At 44.1% G+C, this 27,584-nt stretch overlaps 1 protein-coding gene across 6 annotated transcripts in view; it reads left to right on the top strand.

Moving 5' to 3' along the window:
- The window catches only part of MYPN (myopalladin), a 519,866-nt gene that overhangs the window by 398,703 nt on the left and 93,579 nt on the right, over positions 1-27,584 (top strand). For all 6 annotated transcript variants that reach the window (XM_063961610.1, XM_063961611.1, XM_063961613.1 and 3 more), the window contains 3 exons: positions 8,172-8,223; positions 20,582-20,699; positions 26,591-26,656. In XM_063961610.1, coding sequence (XP_063817680.1) covers positions 8,172-8,223; positions 20,582-20,699; positions 26,591-26,656 — 236 coding nt within the window. The remainder of the gene's footprint in view (positions 1-8,171; positions 8,224-20,581; positions 20,700-26,590; positions 26,657-27,584) is intronic.

The raw sequence follows: 27,584 nt of genomic DNA, 5'->3' as shown, positions 1-27,584 counted from the left end.
ATTCCAGTGTCGACTATGACGAAGTAAAATTGCACCCTAGGGTGAGTAAAACCATTCAGTATATGATTGTGGCAATAAGGGATGTGTTGCATATTGAGGATGAACCCTCGGTCCCTGACACAAGGGTACACATGTTTATGGAAAAGAAACAGATTATTAATTTTCCCACATCTCATGAATTAAATGATTTCTTTGGAAAAGCTTGGGAGACTCCGGAAAAGAGACCGCAGATCCCCAAAAGAATTTATATGGCATACCCCTTCCCTAAGCAGGACAGGGAGAATTGGGAATCACCCCCCACTGTGGACAAGGCCCTGACGCGCTTGTCCAAGAAAGTGGCGCTACCGTCTCCAGACACAGCGGCCCTTAAGGACCCTGCAGATCGCAGGCAAGAAACTACCTTAAAGTGTATTTATTCTCATACGGGTGCTGTGCTAAGACCGACAATTGCGTCGGCATGGTTGTGTAGCGCAATTGCAGCTTGGACAGATGAGCTGACAGATCAATTTGATAATATGGATAAGGATACTATATTCTTAACTCTAGCCCATATTAAAGACGCAGTCTTATTTATGAGGGATGCTCAAAGGGACATTGGACTGCTAGCTACTAGGGCCAATGCCATGTCTATCTCGGCGAGAAGATCCTTATGGACTCGCCAATGGACGGGTGATGCGGATTCCAAAAAACATATGGAAGTACTACCCTATAAGGGTGAGGTATTGTTTGGGGATGGGCTGACGGACCTGGTTTCCACAGCTACAGCAGGTAAATCAAATTTTTTACCATATATTCCCCAACAGCAAAAGAAAGTAACACCCTATCAGATGCAGTCCTTTCGGTCGCCCAAGTCCAGAAGAGGTCGGGGATCCTCTTTCCTCGCCAGAGGTAAGGGCAGAGGCAAAAGAGCACCTGCTTCGGCAAGGTGCCCAGGACCAAAAGTCCTCCCCGGCTGCTCCAAAACACACAGCATGACGCTGGGGCTCCCCTGAGGGAGTCCGCACCGGTGGGGGCACGTCTTTGACTTTTCAGTCAGACCTGAGTCAGATCAGACCTGAATCCCTGGGTGTTGGAAATAGTTTCCCAGGGTTACAAACTGGAATTCGAGGAGGTGCCCCCGCGCCGATTTTTCAAATCGGCCCTACCAGCTTCCACATCGGAAAGGGATGTAGTGTTAGCTGCAATTCAAACGCTGTGTATACAGCAAGTGATAATCAAGGTTCCCCTGCACCAGCAGGGAAGAGGTTACTACTCAACCCTATTTGTGGTCCCGAAACCGGACGGTTCGGTCAGATCTATTTTGAATCTGAAATCCCTAAACCTAAACATAAAAAGATTCAAATTCAAAATGGAATCACTCAGAGCGATAATAGCCAACATGGAGGAGGGGGAGTTTATGGTGTCTCTGGACATAAAGGATGCGTACCTTCATGTCCCCATATATGCCCCCCATCAGGAATACCTGAGATTCGCTGTACAGGATTGTCATTACCAATTTCAGACGTTGCCGTTTGGACTTTCCACGGCCCCGAGGATTTTCACCAAGATGATGGCGGAAATGATGGTGGTCCTGCGCAAGCTGGAGTCACAATTATCCCATACTTGGACAATCTCCTGATAAAAGCGAGATCAAGGGAGAAATTGCTGAGCAGTGTGGCGCTCTCTCTGAGAGTGCTCCAGCAACACGGTTGGATTTTAAATCTACCGAAGTCACAGTTGATTCCGACAACTCGACTGCAGTTTCTAGGTATGATACTGGATACGGAACAAATGAAGGTCTTCCTCCCAATAGAGAAAGCCCAAGACATCCAGAACATGGTCAGAGACCTGCTAAAACCGAAAAGGGTGTCAGTTCACCAATGCACTCGAGTTCTGGGAAAAATGGTGGCGGCCTACGAGGCCATTCCCTTCGGAAGGTTCCATGCAAGGACTTTTCAATGGGACCTTCTGGACAAGTGGTCCGGGTCCCATCTGCACTTACATCGGAAAATAACTCTGTCCCCAGGGGCCAGAGTGTCTCTCCTGTGGTGGTTGCAAAGTGCTCACCTGCTGGAGGGTCGCCGGTTCGGAATTCAGGACTGGATCCTGGTTACCACGGACGCGAGCCTCCGAGGATGGGGAGCGGTCACACAGGGAAAAAATTTTCAGGGACTTTATCAGACCAGGAGTCCTGTCTACACATCAATGTGTTGGAACTCAGGGCCATTTACAACGGCCTTCGACAAGCGGAGAGTCTTCTTCGAAACCTACCGATTCTGATTCAATCAGACAGTGTCACAGCAGTGGCTCATGTGAACCGCCAAGGCAGGACAAGAAGCAGAGTCGCGATGGTGGAAGCCACCAAGATTCTTCGCTGGGCGGAAAATCATGTAAGCGCTCTGTCGGCTGTCTTCATTCTGGGAGTGGACAACTGGGAAGCAGACTTCCTCAGCAGACACGATCTCCATCCAGGAGAGTGGGGACTTCATCAAGAAGTCTTTACAGACATAACACGTCTTTGGGGAACTCCTCAAATAGACATGATGGCGTCACGCCTGAACAAAAAGCTTCGGAGGTATTGTGCCAGGTCTCGGGACCCTCAGGCAGTGGCAGTAGACGCTCTGATAACACCGTGGGTGTTCAAATCGGTCTACGTGTTTCCTCCTCTTCCTCTCATCACAAAAGTGTTGAGGATCATAAGGCAAAGAAGAGTACAGAGGATACTCGTTGTCCCAGACTGGCCTCGAAGGGCATGGTACTCAGATCTACAAGAGATGCTCACAGGAGATCCCTGGCCCCTTCCTCTGAGGGAAGACCTGTTGCAACAGGGGCCCTGTGTATTTCGGGACTTACCGCGGTTACGTTTGACGGCATGGCGGTTGAACGCCGAATCCTAGCGAAAAAGGGGATTCCAGAAGAGGTCATCCCTACTTTAATAAAGGCTAGGAAGGAGGTGACGGTTAAGCATTATCACCGTATCTGGCGAAAGTATGTGTCTTGGTGTGAGACCAAGAATGCACCTACGGAAGATTTTCATCTGGCTCGTTTTCTCCACTTCCTACAGACAGGAGTGGATATGGGCCTGAAATTAGGCTTTGTTAAGGTTCAGATTTCGGCCCTCTCAATTTTCTTTCAGAAGAAATTGGCTTCTCTTCCAGAAGTCCAGACGTTTGTAAAGGGAGTGCTACACAACCAGCCTCCTTTTGTGCCTCCACTGGCACCGTGGGACCTCAACGTGGTGTTGCAGTTCCTAAAATCACACTGGTTTGAACCGCTTAACAAGGTTGAGTTGAAATTTCTTACTTGGAAGGTGGTCATGTTGTTGGCCTTGGCATCAGCAAGGCGAGTATCAGAATTGGCGGCTTTGTCACACAAAAGCCCCTACTTGATTTTTTATGTGGATCGAGCTGAATTGAGGACACGTCCGCAATTTTTGCCTAAGGTGGTTTCTTCATTCCATGTGAATCAACCTATTGTGGTGCCTGTGGCTACAAGTGACCTGGAGGATTCCAGATCCCTGGACGTAGTCAGGGCCTTAAAGATTTATGTAGCCAGGACGGCTAGAATTAGGAAAACAGAGGCTCTGTTTGTCCTGTATGCGGCCATTAAGATTGGCGCACCTGCTTCGAAGCAGACTATTGCTCGCTGGATCTGTAATACGATTCAGCAGGCTCACTCTACGGCTGGATTGCCGGTACCAAATTCGGTTAAGGCCCATTCCACTAGGAAGGTGGGCTCTTCTTGGGCGGCTGCCCGAGGCGTCTCCGCATTACAACTTTGCCGAGCGGCGACTTGGTCGGGGTTAAACACTTTTGCTAAATTCTACAAGTTTGATACCCTGGCTGATGAGGACCTAGCGTTTGCTCAGTCAATGCTGCAGAGTCATACGCACTCTCCCGCCCGATTGGATGATTGTATAAACCCCATGGTCCTTACAGAGTCCCCAGCATCCTCTAGGACGTAAGAGAAAATAAGGTTTTAAACCTACCGGTAAATCTATTTCTCCTAGTCTGTAGAGGATGCTGGGCGCCCGTCCCAGTGCGGAAACTCTGCAAGACTTGTATATAGTTGTTGCTTACATAAGGGTTATGTTACAGTTTAAAACGGTCTTGGACCGTTACTGTTGTTGTTCATACGGTTAACTGGTTATGTATGATCCAGGTTACATGGTATGATTGGTGTGGGCTGGTATGAATCTTGCCCTTGGATTTTAGAATCCTGCCTTGTATTGTCCATCTCCTCTGGGCACAGTTCTCTAACTGAGGTCTGGAGGAGGGGCATAGAGGGAGGAGCCAGTGCACACCCATAGTCAAAGTTCTTTTCAGGTGCCCTATCTCCTGCGGAGCCCGTCTATACCCCATGGTCCTTACGGAGTCCCCAGCATCCTCTACGGACTAGGAGAAATAGATTTACCGGTAGGTTTAAAATCTTATTTTTTCACTGCTACTACGGTTTTTGAGTGCTTTGGCCCATTTGTGAAAAGAAATTCCTCCAGCTATATAAAGATACCATTATGGGAACAACAACACACCACAAACTGTCAGGGCCGGTGCAAGGTTTCTCGACACCCTAGGCAAAACTTCTGCCTTCTGCCCCTTCCCCACCCTTCAGATGAAAGGCATGCTGCTCTCACCCCCTCCCCCCTACTCTGTTAAATGTCTGCTGTTCTATCCCCCCCAAAAAAAATCTGTGTTCATGCTGCTGCTCATCCCCCCAGACTGTGTGCATGCCTGCTCCTTATCCCCCCCCCCCCACCACCCACCCCCTCACCACACCGCTGCTCTCGCTCTCTTTCCTCATCAATGCAGAGAATGCACTGTGCAGTCACCTTACCTGCAGGCTGCAGTGCACAGTTGGAACTGAGTAGTCTGTGAAAGAGCCTGGAATGAAGAGCAGTGCTCCATGTCACCCCCAGCCAGGACTCCAGGAGCTGTCAAAGTTACTGCCTGTGCCGGGTGGAGCTGGAAGCTGCAATACGGGAGCTTAGCAGTCACGGCTACTGTAAAATACGCATTCTGGGGGATTGCAGTGGCTGTGAAAGGTAGGACTATGCTACTGTAGCAGGCCGCCCCCTCAAGTCCCGGAGCCCCTAGGCAGCTGCCTAAAGCTGCCTAGTGGAAGCTCCGGCCCTGCAAACTGTGAGTTCGGGTACGCTATATATTGGACAGAACACCTTTTATAAAAGATACCTTGATGTGCGTCTTCTCCCTTCTCTTGCTGTGAGTGCTGGGTACGCTTTCCTGATAATGTAAGCTATACACTCTTTGGTAAACATCACTAGACGGGTTTGCACTTCAGAGAACGAAAGACACCAGATTGGACTCTAATAGGAGCAGGGCACTATTTGGTTAAAAGATACCTTGATGAGTGTACTCCCCTCATCTTCTGTGTGAGTGGGGTACGCCTTTGAACAACCCTTTTTAAATATCTATAGTATATACCCTTGATCATTAAGGATATACTACACATTACATTATTATTTTTTTTCCATATTGGGGTATACGTCCCGGATATACACCATGAGTGGAGGGAATGAGAACAACGCCTCATAAAAAGAAACCTTGATGTGCTTGTTTCCATTCCTCTTGCTGTGAGTGTTGCGGTACGCTCTCCTAATATTGTAAGCTGTTTATTCTGTGGGAATATCACCAGATTGGTTTGCACCCAGAGAGTGAAAGACACCGGTTTAGACTCCAAAAGGGATCAAGGGCACCATCGGTGAAAGATACCTTGATATGTATATCTCCTCTATCCCTTGTGTGAGTGGGATACGCCCGTGAACAGCTTTCAGAAGTTCTCATGCTTATTCATTACTGTCATAAGAACATACTACACATTGTATTATTTGTTGTCATTTTTTCTATATTGGGACATATGCTCTGGACATATAACGTCAGAAGAAGGATCCACAGTATGAAAAATCTCCTACACTTCTCCTAATAAGGGACGTATTAGTTTCTTTTTCTTTAGCGCACTGTGTGTTATACAGGTTCAATAATTGTTTCTTGTCTATGATTGTGTTATAAATGTGGTGACATTTATTTTTTGGACCTGAACACCTGAGCTGCTTTGCGCCGTATTGACACGCCCTCCCCCAAAAAATCTTTTTACTTCTCCAGGCTTAATACATCTGCCCCTATATCTGAATGATAGACAGTGTCTAGTTTAGACAGTCAGTAGATAGACACCATATGTTAGACAGACATTATGTCGACATGGTCAAAAGGTCGACATGAAAAAAGGTCGAAAAGGTCGACATGAAAATGGTTTACATACAAAAGGTAGACACAGGTGTTTTTTTTTACATTTTACATGTTTTTGGACTTTTTCATACTTGCTCTATCCATGTTGGCATAGAGTTGGTTAAAACCTTTTGGCGAGCGGATGCCTTTCTACAATTGGAGGTCCCGGATCACAAAGCTATCCACACAAACCCCAAAAATAAAAAATAAAAAATAATAATGGTGTCTACCTTTTATATGTCGACCATTTTCATGTCAAACTTTTTACCTTGTCTACCTTTTCACCCTGTCAACCTTTTATACTGTCTACTTTTTCATGTTTCCCTCTTGACCCTGTCAACCTTTTGACTGTCTAACATGTGTTGTCTATCTATTGGCTGTCTAACTCGACACTATTATACCACACACTCGGATAGGACGTGTAGATCAGGTTTACAGCAACATTCATGTTTGATTATAAAGGGGAACAGTGTTATCATTGGTAGGCCAGACAAAAGGAGGCTGCAATATTCAATACTGGAAATTGTAAGATCATGAACTTGGAGGCATCTTGTGCTATAAAAGGACATATAAAGCTAGTACAGATATAAGCCACATGACATATAAGGGGAGATTCAATTGTTTGAAAAGTCAGTTGGGTGTTTGTTTTTTCCTATCTAATAGACAGGACAAAACAGACACCGAACCGACTTTTCAAACATTTGAATTCCCGCATATTGTCAGAATGTGAAGGATAAATGATACAGCAAACTGTGGTAGTAGTCAGAATGATTATACCATTACCTGTTAAATAGATATCAGGAAGAGATTTGCAAAATTGAGAGAATAACACAGTACATTTGTGTTTTTCTATGTTTACCTTTAGTTTCAGGGGTGACAAATAAATCTGGTTGTTGTCTGTATAGAAGTATTACTAAAGCCCTTATGCAGAACCTAGTTCACCAAAAGGGGTGTAAACTAATACCAAGAGCTATTCCTCGTGGTGCTGCAGAAGAAAGATGGGTGGAAAAGCATGAAGTTTCCCTGTAAGAAACTGGGGCGGGGGGGGGGGGGGAATTCAGAACTTATCGCTGCTGTGCGTTTTCAAACAGCGGCCGATCAGATCCGAACTGCACATGCTCAGGCGCGACGGACGGTGCAAAGGGGATTGACGAGTTTGTGCAAAGGATCCATTCACACGGATGTTCGCAAGGAAATTGACAGGAAGTGGGTATTTGTGGGTGGCTTGCCGGTATGGTGCCCCAGTTGGGATCTTGGCGTCGGTATTGTGGATCCCGTCGAGCGGTATACTGACCTCATACCATCTACTGTGTATACACTATGTCACTGACGATTCGCATTGACCAAATTACCTTTTCAATGATTTGTTTTTCTTTTGTGTATGTGGATTTATTTGCTCTTTTGTTAATCAAATTATTTTTTAACTAATATTTTAGATGCTTTATTTTATGGTATGCTTTTCTTCAAGTTGAATATATTAGGTGGTATCCAACTAGCCGCGGTAAAACGTTTTTTTCCTGATGTTTCACCGTTTTGTTTTTTTTACAGATTATCCTATTAGATCACCCGTAAAAAAAATGCCATTTCTCCTGAACACACAGGTTCAGTGAAACGTGTGTGTTTTCGTGAGAAACACCTCTGTTATCGCCTGAAAACAGGGCTGTTTCCAGGGATTTGGTTTCTCCTGCCTGCTACTAGGATAGCCCCACGCAAGACCTTTAGCCTCGGTAACTTACCTCTGCTAATAGGATACCGCCCATAGTTATACAAAAAATTAAAATCTGATTCTTTATTAGATTTTTTATGTATTACATTAATTTTGCAGCAGAGGTACAATTGCAGCAACCATTGAAGCCCCAGTGTTTGGACTCAGATGTATATGTAGATATATGTTCATACAGCTATGTATGTGTGAAAATGTGTTTTACATAATTTTTCTCCTCTTCTCAGGAGCGTCGTCATCTGAGTCTGACAGTGACACAAGCAAGACTGACATGGATCAGTACGTATGTGTTGTTCAAAGTTATTTTGCAATACAATGTTTTTTGAAGATGGTTTGCATATTATGTTAAAGTTCTCTCTATGTAACTGTATAATATGGACCCAATGAAAAGCCCCAGCCCTTCATTTTGCTGAGAGTCACAGAGTGTGATGGAAATGTTGTGAATCTCCTGGACATACTTGTGAGCTCATGAGAGTAGGCAAGCTTGATATATATTAGAATAAAATCGTAGTTATTTATTCATACTAGTTAATTTTGATTATGAAACATAGTACTTGCAGGATATTTCTGGGAACGCTTGTCTGGATTACACTCAGTACAAATAAGTCATCGATATGTTGTTAAACCATACACCGGGTAAATGCATGCCAGTGAAATCAGTCCCACGTTAATTTGTGTTACTGCATAAATGCAAAATAAATTTGTCAATGGTTTGGAAGCACCAAGAAAGGCTTTGTTATAAATTATGTAACCGAAAATGAAATTTTAATTTAACTTATTAAAAATTCAATCCAGAATACCATTCAATGGGCTTACTTATTCACCTCAAAGCGCCTTGAGTCCTGTGTGAGAAAGAGCGCTATATAAATAAAATTAAGTAATTAAGTATATTGGAATGATCATCATTGCAAAATGATATGGGTTTAAAGCCACTGGCATATTGAATATGTTGTTCTTTAATAGCATTATATTAGGAAGGACATCATTATGTCAATGAAAAGGACATGTAAAACTTCACATTATTTTCTATTCAGCAGTTTGATAAAAAAAAAACATTGTGTGCTCATATTTATATAGATATAAACATTTGCTTTCAACATTTCTCTATTTATGTACATTTCATTTAAACTTGTTTTTCTATGAATTTTATATTGAACTGTCTTTTTTTGTCATCTAATAAAATGAATAAATACATAAAAATATAATCCAAAACACCTTTACTAAAAAAAACAGTATGGGGGGTATTCAATCACCTGCGGTCAATGACTGTGGGTAATTGTATCAGCGGGGGCTATCCTATTAGCCCCGATGCGGCGCTCTCCTCCCCTCAATGCTGGCACTTATCACGGATTATGCTTCAGGTACCTCAGGCACACGAAGCATAGTCCATGATAAGCGGCTGCCGGAGCCACATTAACACATGGGATCAGAGATTTATCTCCTATCCCATCTGTTTTCGCATGATCACGGGTCCGTTTTCGGCTGATGAAAACGGCCTGCAATAAGATACCTTGAAAATGACCATCGGTCATGGGGCCTAATTCAGATCTGATAGCAGCAGACAATTTGCTAGCTAATGGGCAAAACCATGTACACTGCAGGGGAGGCAGATAGAACATGTGCAGAGAGAGTTAGATTTGTGTGGGGTATGTTCAAACTGAAATCTAAATTGCTTTGTAAAAATAAAGCAGCCAGTATTTACCCTGCACAGAAACAATATAACCCACCCAAATCTAACTCTCTCTGCAAATGTTATATCTGCCACACCTGCAGTGCACATGGTTTTGCCTGTTAGCTAACAAATTTGCTGCTGCGATCAGATCTGAATTAGCCCCATTAATCGAGATATCCTTCTGTTTTCAACCACCGAAAATGAATAGGCTGTAATTGGATACCCCCCTATATGTTTATAAACCAAGAAACAACCGTAGCAACAAGTAACCAATTAAATAAACCAAAAAGCTGATAAAAAATGTAGCTAATTGTTTATGCTCACAAATTCTGTATTTTTATTAATTCCTTTATACCTAATTTACAGTGCTGGAATCCAAATGTACTCATAAAATAGCATAGCAAAAAACGTACTTACATATGCACCCATATCATATTTCTACGTCATGTATACAGTACAAATACATAAACTTAAGCCAGGTGCACACTGGGCAATGTAGAAATGCCGGCGATGACTGACTATGCGTACACACTGAACATTATCGTTCAACGATAACGTTCAGTGACGTCACCGCCGGCATTCCCAACCATGCAGCTCAGCCTGACATTGACGAGTTGAGCTGCATGTCAGCTCAATATTGGTAATCGCTGAACGACGAGCGGGAGCGTGCATTGTTCATTGTTAATATTGTTGTATATTACCAGGGACGTGCAGTCAGGGGAGGCAGGGAAGGCAGTGCCTCCCCTGTCATTAATGATTAAAATAATACAAAGAAGATACTTATGACACATATTCTGTGTAATAAGTATTTCTCTAACGTCCTAGTGGATGCTGGGGACTCCGTAAGGACCATGGGGAATAGACAGGCTCCGCAGGAGACAGGGCACTTTAAGAAAGAATTAGGAATACTGGTGTGCACTGGCTCCTCCCTCTATGTCCCTCCTCCAGACCTCAGTTAGAATCTGTGCCCGGACAGAGCTGGTTGCACTTTAGTGAGCTCTCCTGAGCTTGCTAATAAGAAAGTATTTTGTTAGGATTTTTTATTTTCAGAGAGATCTGCTGGCAACAGACTCTCTGCTACGTGGGACTGAGGGGAGAGAAGCAGACCTACTAACTGCGGATAGGTCATGCTTCTTAGGCTACTGGACACCATTAGCTCCAGAGGGATCGAACACAGGAGCCGCGCCGCCCCAGAGCCGCGCCGCCGTCCCCCTCGCAAAGCCAGAAGCCGGCGTGAGAAGCAAGAAGACGTCAAAAGCGGCGGCAGAAGACTCCAGTCTTCATATGAGGTAGCGCACAGCACTGCAGCTGTGCGCCATTGCTCCCACATTAAACCCACACACTCCGGTCACTGTAGGGTGCAGGGCGCAGAGGGGGGGGCGCCCTGGGCAGCAATTAGGTACCTCTTGGCAAAAGCAGCATATCTACAGTTGGGCACTGTATATATGCATGAGCCTCCGCCATTATTTTACACAAAATCGCGGGACAGAAGCCCGCCGCTGAGGGGGCGGGGCTTCTTCCTCAGCACTCACCAGCGCCATTTTCTCTCCACAGCTCCACTGAGAGGAAGCTCCCCAGGCTCTCCCCTGCAGAAGCATGATAGAAGAGGGTGAAAAGAGAGGGGGGGCACATAAATTTGGCGTAAAAACAATATATACAGCATCTACTGGGTTACCATTACGTTACTGTGTGATTCCTGGGTCATATTGTGCTGGGGTGTGTGCTGGCATACTCTCTCTCTGTCTCTCCAAGGGGCCTTGTGGGGGAACTGTCTTCAAATAGAGCATCCCCTGTGTGTGTGGTGTGTCGGTACGTGTGTGTCGACATGTCTGAGGTAAAAGGCTCCCCTAAGGAGGAGATAGAGCAAATATGTGTGTGAGGGTGTCTCCGTCGACAACGCCGACACCTGTTGGATATGTGTAATTAAGTGCTAAGGTGAATTTATTGCACAAAAGATTAGAGAACAGACAGGAAATCTACCCATGTCTGTCCCTCTGTCGCAGAGATCTTCAGTGTCTCTCAGTGCTCACTATCCAAAATAATAAACACTGATGTCGACACGGAGATTGACTCCAGTGTCGACTACGATAATGCAAAGTTACAGCCAAAATGGCAGAAAAGTATTCAATATATGATTATTGTAATAAAAGATGATTTGCATATCACTGATGACTCATCTGTCCCTGACACAAGGGTACACATGTTTAAGGGGAAGAAAGCTGAGGTAAATTTCCCTCCTCTCATGAGGAAAAAGAGCGGGAATCTCCAGACAAGAGACTGCAGTTTCCCACAAAGAATTCTCAGGCAGTATCCTTTCCCCACTAGGGCCAGGATACGATGGGAATCATCCCCTAGGGTGTCACGTTTGCCCAAAAGGTAACCTGTCGTAACAGCTATTCTCAGGGATCCTGCACAGACCGGCGATTGTGTCGGCATGGGTTTATAGCGCTGGGGCAGCGTGGACAGGTACCTTATCAGCAGAGATTGAGACCCTAGTATGTAGATATATATAGATATATGTATATATAGAGATTTATATATATATTAAAGATGCTGTCTTAAGAGATATATATATATATATATATATAAATAAAACATGCCCAAAGAGACATGAGTATACTGGGTCCTAGAGACAAAGCTATGTCGATTTCTGCTTGACGTGTCCTGTAGAATATGCAATGGACAGATGATGCCGACTTAAGAGGCATATGGAAGGCTGAGGATTGTGTGGAGACGGGTTCTCGGACCTGGTCTCCACAGCTATAGCTGGTAATTCTGATATTTTGCCTTATATTCCTGCACAGCCTAGGAAAGCACGACATTATCAAATGCAGCCTTTAGAACAAAGAAACAAGAAAGTCCGAGGTGCGTCCTTTCTTGCCAGAGGCGGGGGCAGAGGAAAGAAGCTGCACAACACAGCTAGATCCCAGGAACAGAAGTCCTCCCCGGCCTCTACAAAAATCCACCGCATGTCGCTGGGGCTTCACAGGCGGAGCTAGGCCCGGTGGGGGCACGCCTGCGTAAGTTCAGCCACAAGTGGGTTCACTCCCTGTTAGATCCCTGGGCAATAGATATTGTGTCTCAGGGATGCAAGCTAGACTTTGAGAAGATGCCCCCTCACCGACGGCCCTGCCGGCTTCCCCCCACGAGAGGGAAACAGTGTTAACTGCAATTCACAAATTGTATCTTCAGCAGGTGGTGGTCAAGGTTCCCCTCCTTCAACAAGGAAAGGGTTATTATTCGACCATGTTTGTAGTACCGAAACCGGACGGTTCGGTCAGACCCATATTGAATTTAAAATCCCTGAACATATACCTGAAAAGGTTCAAGTTCAAGATGGAATCGCTCAGAGCGGTCATCGCAAGCCTGGAAGGGGGGGGATTTTATGGTGTTTCTGGACATAAAGGATGCATACCTTCATGTCCCCATTTATCCACCTCATCAGGCGTACCTCAGATTTGTGGTACAGGATTGTCATTACCCATTCCAGACGTTGCCGTTTGGTCTGTCCACGGCACCGAGAATATTTACCAAGGTAATGGCAGAAATGATGGTGCTTCTGCGAAAGCAAGGAGTCACAATTATCCCATACTTGGACGATCGCCTCATAAAGGCGAGGTCCAGAGAGCAGTTGCTGATCAGCGTAGCACACTCTCGGGAAGTGTTGCAACAGCACGGCTGGATTCTGAATATTCCAAAGTCGCAGCTGATTCCTACGACGCGTCTGCCCTTCCTGGGCATGATTCTGGACACAGACCAGAAGAAGGTTTTTCTCCCGGCGGAGAAGGCTCAGAAGCTCGTGACTCTGGTCAGAGGCCTCTTAAAACCAAAACAGGTGTCGGTGCATCAATGCACGCGAGTCCTGGGAAAGATGGTGGCGTCATACGAAGCCATTCCCTTCTGCAGTTTCCATGCGAGGACCTTTCAGTGGGATCTGTTGGACAGGTGGTCCGAATCGCATCTTCAGATGCAGCGGCTGATCACCCTATCCCCCAGGGCCAGGGTGTCTCTTCTGTGGTGGCTGCAGAGTGCTCACCTTATCGAGGGTCGCAGGTTCGGCATTCAGGACTGGGTCCTGGTGACCACGGATGCAAGCCTCCGAGGGTGGGGGGCAGTCACACAGGGAAGAAATTTCCAGGGTCTGTGGTCAAGTCAGGAGACTTGTCTGCACATCAATATCCTGGAACTAAGGGCCATATACAACGCCCTAAGTCAAGCGGAGCCTCTGCTTCGCAACCAACCGGTGCTGATTCAGGCAGACAACATCACCGCAGTGGCTCATGTAAACCGCCAAGGCGGCACAAGGAGCAGGGTGGCGATAGCGGAAGCCACCAGAATTCTTCGCGGGGCGGAGAATCACGTAAAAGCACTGTCAGCAGTGTTCATTCTGGGAGTGGACAACTGGGAAGCAGACTTCCTCAGCAGGCACAACCTCCACCCGGGAGAGTGGGGACTTCATCAAGAAGTCTTCACACAGATTACAAGTCGTTGAGAACTGCCACAGGTGGACATGATGGCATCCTGCCTCAACAAAAAGCTACAAATGTATTGCGCCAGGTCAAGAGACCCTCAGGCGATAGCTGTGGATGCACTAGTGACACCGTGGGTGTTCCAGTCGGTTTATGTGTTTCCTCCTCTTCCTCTCATACCCAAGGTGCTGAGAATCGTAAGAAAAAGAGGAGTGAGAACAATACTCATTGTTCCGGATTGGCCAAGAAGGACTTGGTATCCGGAACTGCAAGAAATGCTCACAGAGGACCCATGGCCTCTGCCTCTCAGACAAGATCTGTTGCAACAGGGGCCCTGTCTGTTCCAAGACTTACCGCGGCTGCGTTTGACGGCATGGCGGTTGAACGCCGGATCCTAGCACAAAAAGGCATTCCGGATGAGGTTATTCCTACGCTAATAAAGGCTAGGAAGGATGTGACGGCTAAGCATTATCACCGTATATGGCAAAAATATGTTGCTTGGTGTGAGGCCAGGAATGCCCCTACAGAGGAATTCCAGCTGGGCCGTTTCCTTCACTTCCTACAGTCGGGAGTGACTTTGGGCTTAAAATTGGGGTCCATTAAGGTCCAGATTTCAGCCCTATCCATTTTCTTTCAAAAGGAACTGGCTTCTCTTCCTGAAGTTCAGACGTTTGTAAAGGGAGTGCTGCATATTTAGCCCCCTTTGTGCCACCAGTGGCACCTCGGGATCTTAACGTGGTGTTGAGTTTCCTGAAATCACACTGGTTTGAGCCACTTAAAACCGTGGAGTTAAAATATCTCACGTGGAAGGTGGTCATGCTGTTGGCCTTAGCTTTGGCTAGGCGTGTGTCAGAATTGGCGGCTTTGTCACATAAAAGCCCCTATCTGGTTTTCCATATGGACAGGGCAGAATTACGGACTCGTCCACAATTTCTGCCAAAAGTGGTGTCATCTTTTCATTTGAACCAACCTATTGTGGTGCCTGCGGCTACTCGTGACTTGGAGGATGCCAAGTTACTAGAGGTAGTCAGGGCTTTGAAGGTTTATGTAGCCAGAACGGCTGGAGTCAGGAAAACTGAGTCGCTGTTTATCCTGTATGCATCCAACAAGCTGGGTGCTCCTGCTTCAAAGCAAACTATTGCTCGCTGGATCTGTAAAACGATTCAGCAGGCTCATTCTGCGGCTGGATTGCCGCCTCCAAAATCAGTAAAAGCCCATTCCACAAGGAAGGTGGGCTCTTCTTGGGCGGCTGCCCGAGGGGTCTCGGCATTACAGCTTTGCCGAGCAGCTACTTGGTCGGGTTCAAACACTTTTGCAAAATTCTACAAGTTTGATACCCTGGCTGAGGAGGACCTTGTGTTTGCTCATTCGGTGCTGCAGAGTCATCCGCACTCTCCCGCCCGTTTGGGAGCTTTGGTATAATCCCCATGGTCCTTACGGAGTCCCCAGCATCCACTAGGACGTTAGAGAAAATAAGATTTTACTTACCGGTAAATCTATTTCTCGTAGTCCGTAGTGGATGCTGGGCGCCCGTCCCAAGTGCGGACTTCTTCTGCAATGCTTGTATATAGTTATTGCTTACATAAGGGTTATGTTATGGTTGCATCAGGTTGGTCTGATGCTCTGTTGTTGTTCATACTGTTAACTGGGTAAGTTTATCACGAGTTATACGGTGTGATTGGTGTGGCTGGTATGAGTCTTACCCTGGATTCCAAAATCCTTTCCTTGTACTGTCAGCTCTTCCGGGCACAGTTTCCTTAACTGAGGTCTGGAGGAGGGGCATAGAGGGAGGAGCCAGTGCACACCAGTATTCCTAATTCTTTCTTAAAGTGCCCTGTCTCCTGCGGTGCCGCTTTCATACAGGGACGTGCTTTCAACCCATGAAAGCACGCCCCTGTGAGTGAGGCCACAGTGATTGGCCAGTGGATCCGTCACTGGATCCGCTGTCGTCATTTGGTGGGCTCGGCGGCGGGATGCGGCGGTGGTGTGGGCGGCAGGATGCCATAGTATTACCTGGATTCTGCAGAGTTTTGCAGCGGAGCCACGAGCCAATTACGGCTCGCCACGTCATCGGCCCAAACCCCCCCCCCCCCCCGCTGACTTATATAAGTCAGCACGAGGCTGCGGCGTCAGACCGACGGCGGAAGAGGAGCAGTGAATAGCTTCTGAAGAAAAAAGATGCCGTGAAAGTCATGGATGGGCGGCGGCTATGTAAAAGAGCTTAATAGCTTAAAGGCCGCCGCCTCCCAGGTGAAGAAGCCGGAGTAAGACGCCGGAAGCCCTGGGGAGGTGGTGCCCCCCCAGGTGAAGACGCCGGAGGGCCTGGGGAGGCGGGGCCCCCCAGGTGAAGACGCCGGAAGCCCTGGGGAGGCGGCGCCCCCCCAGGTGAAGACGCCGAAGCCCTGGGAAGGCGGCAGCCACGCAAAAGAGCTTAAAGGCCGCCGCCTCCAGGTGAAGAACCTGAGTAATAAAACTTTTTTTAAAGACAGTGGTTTTTTTTTTTATATTTTATTTACAGGTGGACTACAGGTGCCAGCGGGCCCATTATGTCCGGGCATGCTGGCACTTGTGGATCTCCAAGTGGCAGCATTCTGGGGCAGGCTTGCTGGGACCTGTAGACCACCTGTAAAGAACAATATTAACATACAATGAACCCCGTACCCACCGCCACCAGGGGTGCGGGTCATATCACTGAGTGTCTCCCCTACTATGGCATTATCCCCCCTGGCCGGTTCTGCCTGGTGCTGGTTTTAGTGGTGTGTGGGGGGGCCTGCACTTTTTTTTTCTTCATGAATGGGGGGGGGGGGTTAGCTGCCGGTGCCTTCCCAGCCAGTAAGCTCGCCGCACGTCACTGAATATTACCTCCATACACACTAGACGATATAAGCCTAAAAATAAACGATATGTTCTTATTGTAAACGATATGTTCTTATTGTTTATTTTTTAGGCCAAAATGGCCCAGTGTGTACCCTTTACTGTCAGTAGTCACTAACAACTTGCATTACCCTTCGTAACCAAAATGCCATGCATTGTCCTATACTCATGAGAGAATAGTGGCATGACAGTGATATTATAAATGCAAAATCACATTTTCCATATAAAATGTATAAGCACAAACAACCGCACGTCTGTCATTAAACTCTTTGTGAGTGGGGAATTATGTTCAGTGCAGTGTGCATAGTGTGCCTCAGGAACGGTTTGGCGAAGGCAGTCTGCGACCAATATCTTTCCACTCCAAGAAGTGTGCAGTACAATGAGCAAAGATTACCAACGATAAACCTTAGTAACATGCAAATGTACATTGTGCTGAATTGAATTCCCTAGCAAAAATCTAATGGGAGTCATGTTTCCTGTAGCAGTCCAAATGGAAATGACAAATAAGTTGCAAATATAAGGCTTCAACTTGATATAATATAGCTGTGATACAGACCAGTTACAATAAGTACTATCCATTGGAGTGCTCAATATGTAAGCTGCCAATTACAAACAGGTAGATAGAGTTATTTGTTTAATTATCATGATCTTTATATCAACTTTTCTTTGCAAAATATACATATTCTACAAAGCATATCTAGGGACATGCACATTTATTGGCAAGCTGCTTAATCAGATTGTGATGTCACTCAGGTGCTAAAAGGGAGGGGTAATTCTGTGTAAGAAAACACATTTTGCTATCCCTAATGCACACTTAGTGAAAAATAACACTACATAATAATCAGATAATACAGAGAGCTTAGTTGCGTATATCTGCAAATATAGGGTTAAGTTCCCAGGCCGAATGGCAAGGCGTCTCTGTCACTGGGGGTCCCTAATACTAGGTATCGGTCTGGGGTGTAGGACCCCACCACGTCGGCACAGGTCGGCTACCCCAGGTCAGCACACAGGTGAAATTAGGGGTTAATAAGAAGCACATAAGTGCTATGTAAGTGAAGTGTGATTAAAATAATACAAACATGTATACAAAGTGATTGTGATAGCAAAAATCACAAGTGTTAATAAAGTGTTAGGGTGTGCCAACCTGAAGCAGTCCAGCCACACCAACATATGGGCCACCGCACCCCACAAATAATTACACATATGTCTGGGTCTAATTGCCTAGTGGTTCTCCAAGTGCCAGCATTCTGGGGCAGGCTTGCTGGGACCTGTAGGCCACCTGTAAAGAACAATATTAACATACAATGAACCCCACACCCAACGCCACCAGGGGTGTGGGGCATAGCACTGGGCTATCAGCCCAGTTCTGGTTGTTGCTCGGGAGGGGGGACCCCATTTTAATTTTTTGGGGGGCCCGCTTTCTGAGGAATTCCAGCCCTGGGCTGACTGGCTTGGGGGCACTTTAATGGCATGGCAGGGGGAACCCCACAATGAGTATCTCCCCTGCTATGGCATTATCCTACGATAACGGCATTTATGTTCTTATTGTTTATTTTTTAGGCCAAAATCGCCCAGTGTGTACCCTTTACTGTCAAGTAGTCACTGACAACTTGCATTACCCTTCGTAACCAAAATGCCATGCATTGTCCTATACTCATGAGAGAATAGTGTCATGACAGTGATATTATAAATGCAAAATCACATTTTCCATATAAAATGTATAAGCACAAACAACCGCACGTCTGTCATTAAACTCTTTGTGAGTGGGCAATTATGTTCAGTGCAGTGTGCATAGCGTGCCTCGGGAACGGTTTGGCGAAGGCAGTCTGCAACCAATATCTTTCCACTTCACAGAAGTGTGCAGGACAATGGGGGTAATTCCAAGTTGATCGCAGCAGGAAAATTTTTAGCAGTTGGGCAAAACCATGTGCACTGCAGGGGAGGCAAATATAACATGTGCAGGGAGAGTTAGATTTGGGTGGGTTATTTTGTTTCTGTGCAGGGTAAATACTGGCTGCTTTATTTTTACACTGCAATTTAGATTGCAGATTGAACACACCACACCCAAATCTCTCTCTCTCTGCACATGTTATATCTGTCCCCCCTGCAGTGCACATGGTTTTGCCCAACTGCTAACAAAAATCCTGCTGCGATCAACTCAGAATTACCCCCAATGAGCAAAGATTACCTACGATAAACCTTAGTAACATGCAAATGTACATTGGGGTAATTCCAAGTTGATCGCAGCAGGAAATTTTTTTAGCAGTTGGGCAAAACCATGTGCACTGCAGGGGGGGGGGGGGTGGCAGATATAAGATTTGCAGAGAGAGTTAGATTTGGGTGGGTTATTTTGTTTCTGTGCAGGGTAAATACTGGCTGCTTTATTTTTACACTGCAATTTAGATTGCAGATTGAACTCACCACACCCAAATCTAACTCTCTCTGCAAATGTTATATCTGCCCCCCCCCCCCCCCCCTGCAGTGCACATGGTTTTGCCCAACTGCTAAAAAATTTCCTGCTGCGATCAACTTGGAATTACCCCCATTGTGCTGAATTGAATTCCCTAGCAAAAATCTAATGGGAGTCATGTTTCCTGTAGCAGTCCAAATGGAAATGACAAATAAGTTGCAAATATATGGCTTCAACTTGATATAATATAGCTGTGATACAGACCAGTTACAATAAGTACTATCCATTGGAGGGCTCAATATGTAAGCTGCCAATTACAAACAGGTAGTAGAGTAATTTGTTTAATTATCATGATCTTTGTATCAACTTTCCTTTGCAAAACATACATATTCTACAAAGCATATCTAGTGACATGTCTAAGGGGCCAATTCAATTAATCCCGAGCTGCCATAATTATGGTCAGCTGATCTCTGCTTGCCCTTCCATAGACTGTGAGCAAAAATCAGTTGTGGGTAATTGAATTGGGTATTTGAATAGGGTAATTGAATCATTAGGACCCATCTTCAGCGGGCATGCTACACTTACGGGGATACAATGTTACTGTACTAAACTTTCTCTTGTCCATTCAGTGTTCTACCTCCCCAGGTATACAGTTAGCCTAGCTAAAATATAGAAATGCATGCATTAGGGTTCACATGCAAAATATGGAATTTTAATATTTATGCACCTCTCAGTGATGCCAGTAGGGGCTTAAAAGGCAAATATCTTTTTCTTAACCTTTTGCATAGTTTGTTTAATGTCATCTTATTATTCACAATGAAAGCATTACAACTGCAGGAAAACAAGGGTAAGGCGTGTGTGGGAGGGGAACACCAGGTCAGTCTTCTTGCCCAGAACTATGTAATCATCCTGTATAACGTATCACTTCTCTTTACAGATTTATGTTGTGATATCTAGGGCATGAAAAGAGGAGTGGAGGCAGGTTGATATTCTTGCTTAAATTTAAGTACACAGAATATGAACTAAAGTCTATACATGTGGTCGGTTAGTATAATTTGTCATTTTATTCACACATTTTTATTATTTGCATCTTATTAATTAGATTAATGTTTATTATTTACTACACAATTCTGAGCCCAACTGTTTGCCTAGGGGAAGCTGCATTAATGTGTAATACAAACTTGTCATTGACTTTGTGGTATTGTTGTGAAGGTCACAGACTGAAAGTCTGGCAGCAGTTACCCCAGAAGTGACTAAACCTGCTATTCGTGAAGAAATAAATGTTCCAATCACTGTTGTACAGAATGTACAACCAACAATAGCGCAGCAGGTGAGAAAGTCCACTTTTATATACAGCCCGTCATTTTTTCATGACAAGGATATACCATATATTACAGCCCACTTATCCAGTGTTAATTATTTTGTTTGCCGGAATATCGTCATGGGAGTTTCGCTTCTCGAAAAAACAAAAAAGGTTTCTTACATATGGCTTTGGTTTTTTTTTTTACTATGGAGTCCTATAGCTGAAGTCAGTTGGGAGGTGGTAGCCAAGGGGGGCTTGTCTTCTCAAGACTCAAACTTTTATTTATATGTCATTGCAAATAACATGATCATATAATGTGAGTCTTGACTCCACTGTAAGTGTGTTTCCTCCACTGATCTGGATGTTGATTCTTCTGTGGACTGTTTCAGTTGTATATATTGAGTTCCTGTAGACACATGGGCCAGTATTTACTAAAAATTCGAGTTTGTCCGATTTGTGTGTTTTTTTCTAAGTCCCAATCCGGGAATTCACTAAGCACCAATCTCGGCAGTGTTTGGACTATTCGTAATGGTTTGAATGACAACGTTCAGAAATACGAATGAATAGACCATCGGTCAAACGCGGCTGTTATTTCATAGAATACGGGAATTCACTATTCATTCGTATTTGGGTGTTAGTTTCTGAGTGCTCAATTGCGGTCGTATTTTTTTGCGATTCGGTAAAAAAAGCGGCAAAAAAATAGACCTGCTTTTTTCATCCGTGTTTACATGTGTTGACACTTACAAATCATTCTAACCTGAATTAGGATGCTTATAAAAGGGACACAAACTTCTCTCATGCAAAATAATTTATTTCCTTATGTTTGCAGCCCAAAACTTGTAGATTTGTAAGGCAATACACATTTTTCAACATATATCAATTATTACACACATTTGTGTTCAACTTTCAAATATTTCAAATGTTGTTGTTTCTGCATCATGTTTTTAAATCTGATTACTTATTTTTAACACACACAAACATGGCACAACAATAATGTCAGTCATTTTCGGACTGAATTATCTAAATATTATCCCCAACATATAAGGACACTTTTAGCCAACTCAGTTGTGTTTTTATTGTCAGTTCATCTAGAGAAGAAATGTTAAACAGTTACAATTCACATTGTTAATTGTATTGGTCATGGATGAATCTGCCTGGCTGCCAATTAGTGTGTCTGCTGGCTCAAAGAATGATTAGAATCTAGAAAGAGTAATGATTAGAAAAAAATCAAGTGGTCTGCTTTCTGCCTGCTTAAGACAATCTGCCTGGCTGCCAATTAGTGTGTCTGCTGGCTCAAAGAATGATTATAATCTAGAAAGAGTAATGATTAGAAAAAAATCAAGTGGTCTGCTTTCTGCCTGCTTAAGAAAATCTGCCTGGCTGCCAATTAGTGTATCTGCTGGCTCAAAGAATGATTATAATCTAGAAAGAGTAATGATTTGAAAAAAATCAAGTGGTCTGCTTTCTGCATGCTAACATCTATGTGCAGCTCAAACAACAGTTTCCTGCTAACAAAAAATACAAAGATGATAAAGAAGAAATTTGCAAACAAAATTCCTGTTGTTGTTTGTACCAGTTATAATTAATGATGTTGTACAAATTGTCAAGGAGCTAAGTGTTATACAGGTTGAGTATCCCTTATCCAAAATGCTTGGGACCAGAGGTATTTTGGATATCGGATTTTTCCGTATTTTGGAATAATTGCATACCATAATGAGATATCATGGTGATGGGACCTAAATCTAAGCACAGAATGCAATTATGTTACATATACACATTATACACACAGCCTGAAGGTAATTTTAACCAATATTTTTTATAACTTTGTGCATTAAACAAAGTGTGTCTACATTCACACAATTCATTTATGTTTCATATACACCTTATATACACAGCCTGAAGGTCATTTAATACAGTATTTTTAATAACTTTGTGTATTAAACAAAGTTTGTGTACATTGAGCCATCAGAAAACAAAGGTTTCACTATCTCACTCTCACTCAAAAAAGTCTGTATTTCGGAATATTCCGTATTTCGGAATATATGGATATGGGATACTCAACCTGTATATATTCTGTTAACCATACACTTGGTAAGTGTTTTGTTTCTCTTCTCTTTAAAGAAATGGGTGTGTTTTTTTTTTAAATGTTTATTTGGGTGGTTGCTTGTCCTGGCCTTTGCCTTTACCACTGTCGTGTTGGCGTGCTCTGGTGGAGCGCCTTGGTGGTGATGACACTGGCGTTCCATTTGGAGTAGTTGTACCAGAACTGCTGCTTGTTTGCTGTTGCTGCAGGGATCTGAGTGTTTCATTGAGGTTAGTGAGGGTGGCATTGAGTTCACGTGTTGCAGCATTTTGATTGTCTACAATTCTGGACATGGATTCATTGATCATTTGATTGCTTTCTAAAATGTTGATATAGCTTTGCTGTTGTCTGTGCTGTTCTTCCATTATGCACTGTAAGTTGCCCATGACATGTGTAATGTCTGCACGCATGATTTCCATGGTATTTGCAATTCTTGTGTTTGTTTCATTTTGTCTACTCAGATTTCTGCTGATTCGTCTGAGGTGAGATGGTAGGCTTGCAAACATTTGGATCTGCCTACGCAGGCAATCTTCATTAGTGGCCTGCTGTCTAGCCCAAATGGTCCAGAACACTTGATCAGGGCCTTGTGTTACTGGTGTTGTTGGGCTGTGTTGGGGTGGTGGTGTGCTTTGCTGTGGTGGAGTACTCACAGGTGCTGGGAGTCTGATTCCTTCGATTACTGGATGCATTTCTAACATGATTGTGTCATCCATGTCACTGTGTTGCTGTTGTTGCGGAGGGATGCTGGTACCAGGACTAGAAGCTGAAATTAAAAACATTTATCCGTTACTTATCCATATGTTTAATACATTGGTACAAAGCACTAAACATGGAACACATGTAATGGACTGGTGCTTTCAGATATCCGGCCTAGCAACATCATCACTCATTACTTAAATACATACATACTGTATGCCTGTTTGTGGCAAATGTGTCTGGTTACTTCATTCTGAAAGCAAACACATGAGTTGTATGGTACATCAGACATACTCCTGACTAAAAACACATTGTAATCCATAATGTGTTGTCTTATAGTGTCTCCAACCAAAACATAGTAATGTTTTTGTATGCAGTTGGCAATGTTAGGACAAACACACATGTGTCAATGATTCTAACAACCTTACTATTTGCAAAGCTTACTCACAATCAAGATGTGGGGAGTGTTGTTGGCGTCTTGGAGGTGTGTCCAAAATTTGGAGTGGGGGCACCGAACAAACAGTAGATAATCTTTGTTGCGCGGTAGCCTGCTGTGGTTGGCCCTGGACATCAGATCTTGCTTTCTTTGCTGGCAGATGTTTTTTGTGGTGTGTTCCAGAAGTGCGCCTTCTGCTGCTTAAGACTTCTTTGGATGGACCTAGTATTGAAAGTGACATTTTGTCATGGCCATTCATTTACAAACCTAACCTATACTACAATGGACACTTTACCTGCTTCCGCAGCGTCATCATCATCAGATGTGATGGGAGTGACTGTAGGACGACCAGTACTGCTTTTTTTCAACACTGTAAAACCAAAAAAAATAAATAAAAAAAAAATATTCATGCTATTGTTAATACATCCACCCATTATGCTTATAAACATTACATCTTTAAAAAATGGATGTTTTATTATGATTTTAAAAATAAGAACATTAAACACAAAAAGCACAACATCAAACCCAAAACAACGTCCAATAGCCATATGCACTATGGAAAGTGCAACACAGGGAATCATATACAGGACACAGACATAGGACACAATTCCAAAAACATACACTAACAAGTCAAAACACACACAGCTTCATTTTCTAATAAAAGGAAAAAAATTACAGATGCAATATAGAAATAGGTCTGTGATGTGGCACTCCAAACACACATTACCACAATATTAAAAAAAAAACAAAAAAAAAAAACAGTAAGGTAACTAAGTCTGCAGTTGTTGTGTCAGTGTACAAATACAGACTCAAAATGAACCAGCAAATAGTGGCCTTGACTTAAACAATATTACATTGAGTACTAATGAAATTACACATGTAACTGCCTTCAAAGACACTTTGCACTACTCCAGCCTCTAACATATCAACCACTGATTTGGAAACATTGCACATGGATAACTGAAATAAAAAACATATTCCAACTTTCAAAATGTACAATGTGCAAAAGGAAAACATTATTGCGGGACAATTCAATGACACACCAAGTCCAAACTACACATGGAAAATGTACTGTCCAAAAACCACATGACATACAAGCAAGTAAGACGTTACATTGACTTTTGTATAAAACATGACCCAAAACAATGTATTTGATGACGCACACTTGAAGATGGGAGTAATATGCAACGTCACATGACACACATTTAAAACATACCGTAAGCCAGAAGTAATGTCATAGAATGTTAAGGCAAATACACATGCTCACCATCCTTCCTGGGGCGATCGGAATCCCGGACATGGGTTGCAGACACTACTTCTGGAGGGATTATAGTCCGCATGGGCTCCTCATAGTCCAGATATGTGGCAATAAAGGGCGGACCACCACCGGTTTTGCGAGCCGACTTCGCCTCCTTGGCCATTTTGGACTTGACACGTCGCTTTATGTCATAGTACCGTTTGCGGCACGTGTCCTCTGTCCGCTTCACCACCCCCTCACTATTTACAGCAGCAACTACTTTCGCCCACAACACCGTCTTCCTCCGTGTTGGCACCTTGGCTGACTCAGGCCCAAATAGCTGGCGCTGATACTTCATCAGCTCCTGCACCAATGCCACATTTTCTGCATAACTAAACTTTACATTCCGCCCAGTCTTAGTAGTGGTGCGTGGCTGCGGAGCTCTCTAACTGTCACTATCACTGTCACTTGAGGCTGCTGCAGCAACCTCACCCACCTCCTCCACCTCACTCACACTCACCTCCTCCACCTGACCGACCTCCTCCTTCTCACTCACACCCTCCACCTCACCCACCTCTGAGTCACACATAATTGTGTGTCTAAACACTTAACACAGAAAAAGAAAAAGACAAACAACACACTCCTCCACTACCACTGCACAAATCACACACACACACACACACACACACACACACACACACACACACACACACTGACAAGGGACTATAAAAAAAATTACTTGGACCAAAAATTACACAAAACCACAAAATACAAGAATGACAAGACTACTTTCAAACACAATACTACACTCAGAAATCGCTCAAAAAACTCCTCACCAAACCAACTACTCACCAACCTCCACAGCACAACCTCCCTCCTCACCACTAACTAAACCCACGAGGTGCGGACGGTTTGGGGCGTATTTATATGGTTACGCACAGACACTCCTACCATCTGAAACACAACCAATCACGAACGGGGATGAAAATCGAAACTAAAAGTGAAAATGCGGCCGCGGGGAAAAAAAACCCTGCCGCGTTTAACTTAGCAAAGAACCCAGCAAAAACAACAAAAACACGGACGCAAACGACAATGACGGCCACAAATGTGCCAAAAAAAACGACTGGCATCGACATCAGAAAACACGAAAACAATAAAATCGAATGCTTAGTAACTTGGCGTATATGGATTCAAAAAGTTGCATGAAAATGCACCCGATACAAAACGAGTTTAAACACTACACAAACCGACTCAAACACGAATATTAGTAAATATTGGCCATGGATGGGAAAAATGAAATAGGCATTTTTTGTCAAGAAAATCCAAATTAAAAAATGTCACAGTAGCTGATGAATAATTTTTGTCTGCCTAGAACACTGACTGCCGGCATGGTAACAGAACTGATATCTGGTTTTATCTTGGTGGGATTAAATATGACTTTTCTAATTGATCCATAAATCTTTCAGAGTCCTACCACATACCTGCAAGGACTGGATGGAAGACCACTAATGGCTGCTCCGGTTTTCACTAAGGTGAACTATTTCTATCTGCTGTAGTGTAGGGAACTCTGCATATAAATGTAAGACCCATTGGGAGCGACTCAGTTTAATGCAATGACCATGATTACCACTACAGAATGACATACCATGGCCAGCACCGTTGCTAAATATATATGTGCAGCGGAGCATCGCAATGACATTTGGCGGCATATCCCCTTGAAATGTACCAGCCCCATTGTATATATCAACATATGACTAAATTTACTAAATTGTCTCTTGGCATGAACATTTATATTTATTATCACCTGTGATTGAATTTTGCGACAGATTGACAAATTATTGGAATTGTTCAACACCAAACTACATATAATTTCATTGTAGTTTGTGTCATCTTAAACATGTTATTAAGCAGTGCATGTATAGTCCCTTAGAGTGTATTACCCATACGGTGGTTATCAGTGGCTCTCAGGTGCAACACCCAAAATGCACGGTGCTAAACCACAACAGCAGTTTTAAAATAAATAACAAGTTATAAGGTATATTCTTAAAGCTATATTTTAATATATGACCTGATTCACAGATAAACACTCTATAGCTTGATAGGGAGACCATCTACACCCGGAGCCATACCATTAGGACAGGGGTGCTTCAAGAGAGGGGGAGGCTCGTGTGCACATTCCATCTGGGCCCCTTCCTCTCTAGCAGGCAGAGCAATAGACTCTGGGCACGAGGGTCACTAGGGGACCCTAGCGCTGTCCCAGAGTCTAGTGCACATGCACAGGTCTCCGGGAAAATGGTGCGGCTGCCATTTTCCCAGTGATTTTCTTACTTTGCATGCGTGAAACGCTGGGATAATGGCCACTGTGCCATTTTCTTGGTTATTTTTGCAGTGCTGCTGCCGACGTGGGACTCCAAAGGGTAAGTATTATTAAAAAAATGGGTGCAGGGTGTGCAGTGTGAG

Source organism: Pseudophryne corroboree, chromosome 3 (genome assembly GCF_028390025.1).
Source record: "Pseudophryne corroboree isolate aPseCor3 chromosome 3, aPseCor3.hap2, whole genome shotgun sequence".
NCBI lineage: Eukaryota > Metazoa > Chordata > Amphibia > Anura > Myobatrachidae > Pseudophryne > Pseudophryne corroboree.
This window is presented reverse-complemented; position numbering and strand designations above follow the sequence as displayed.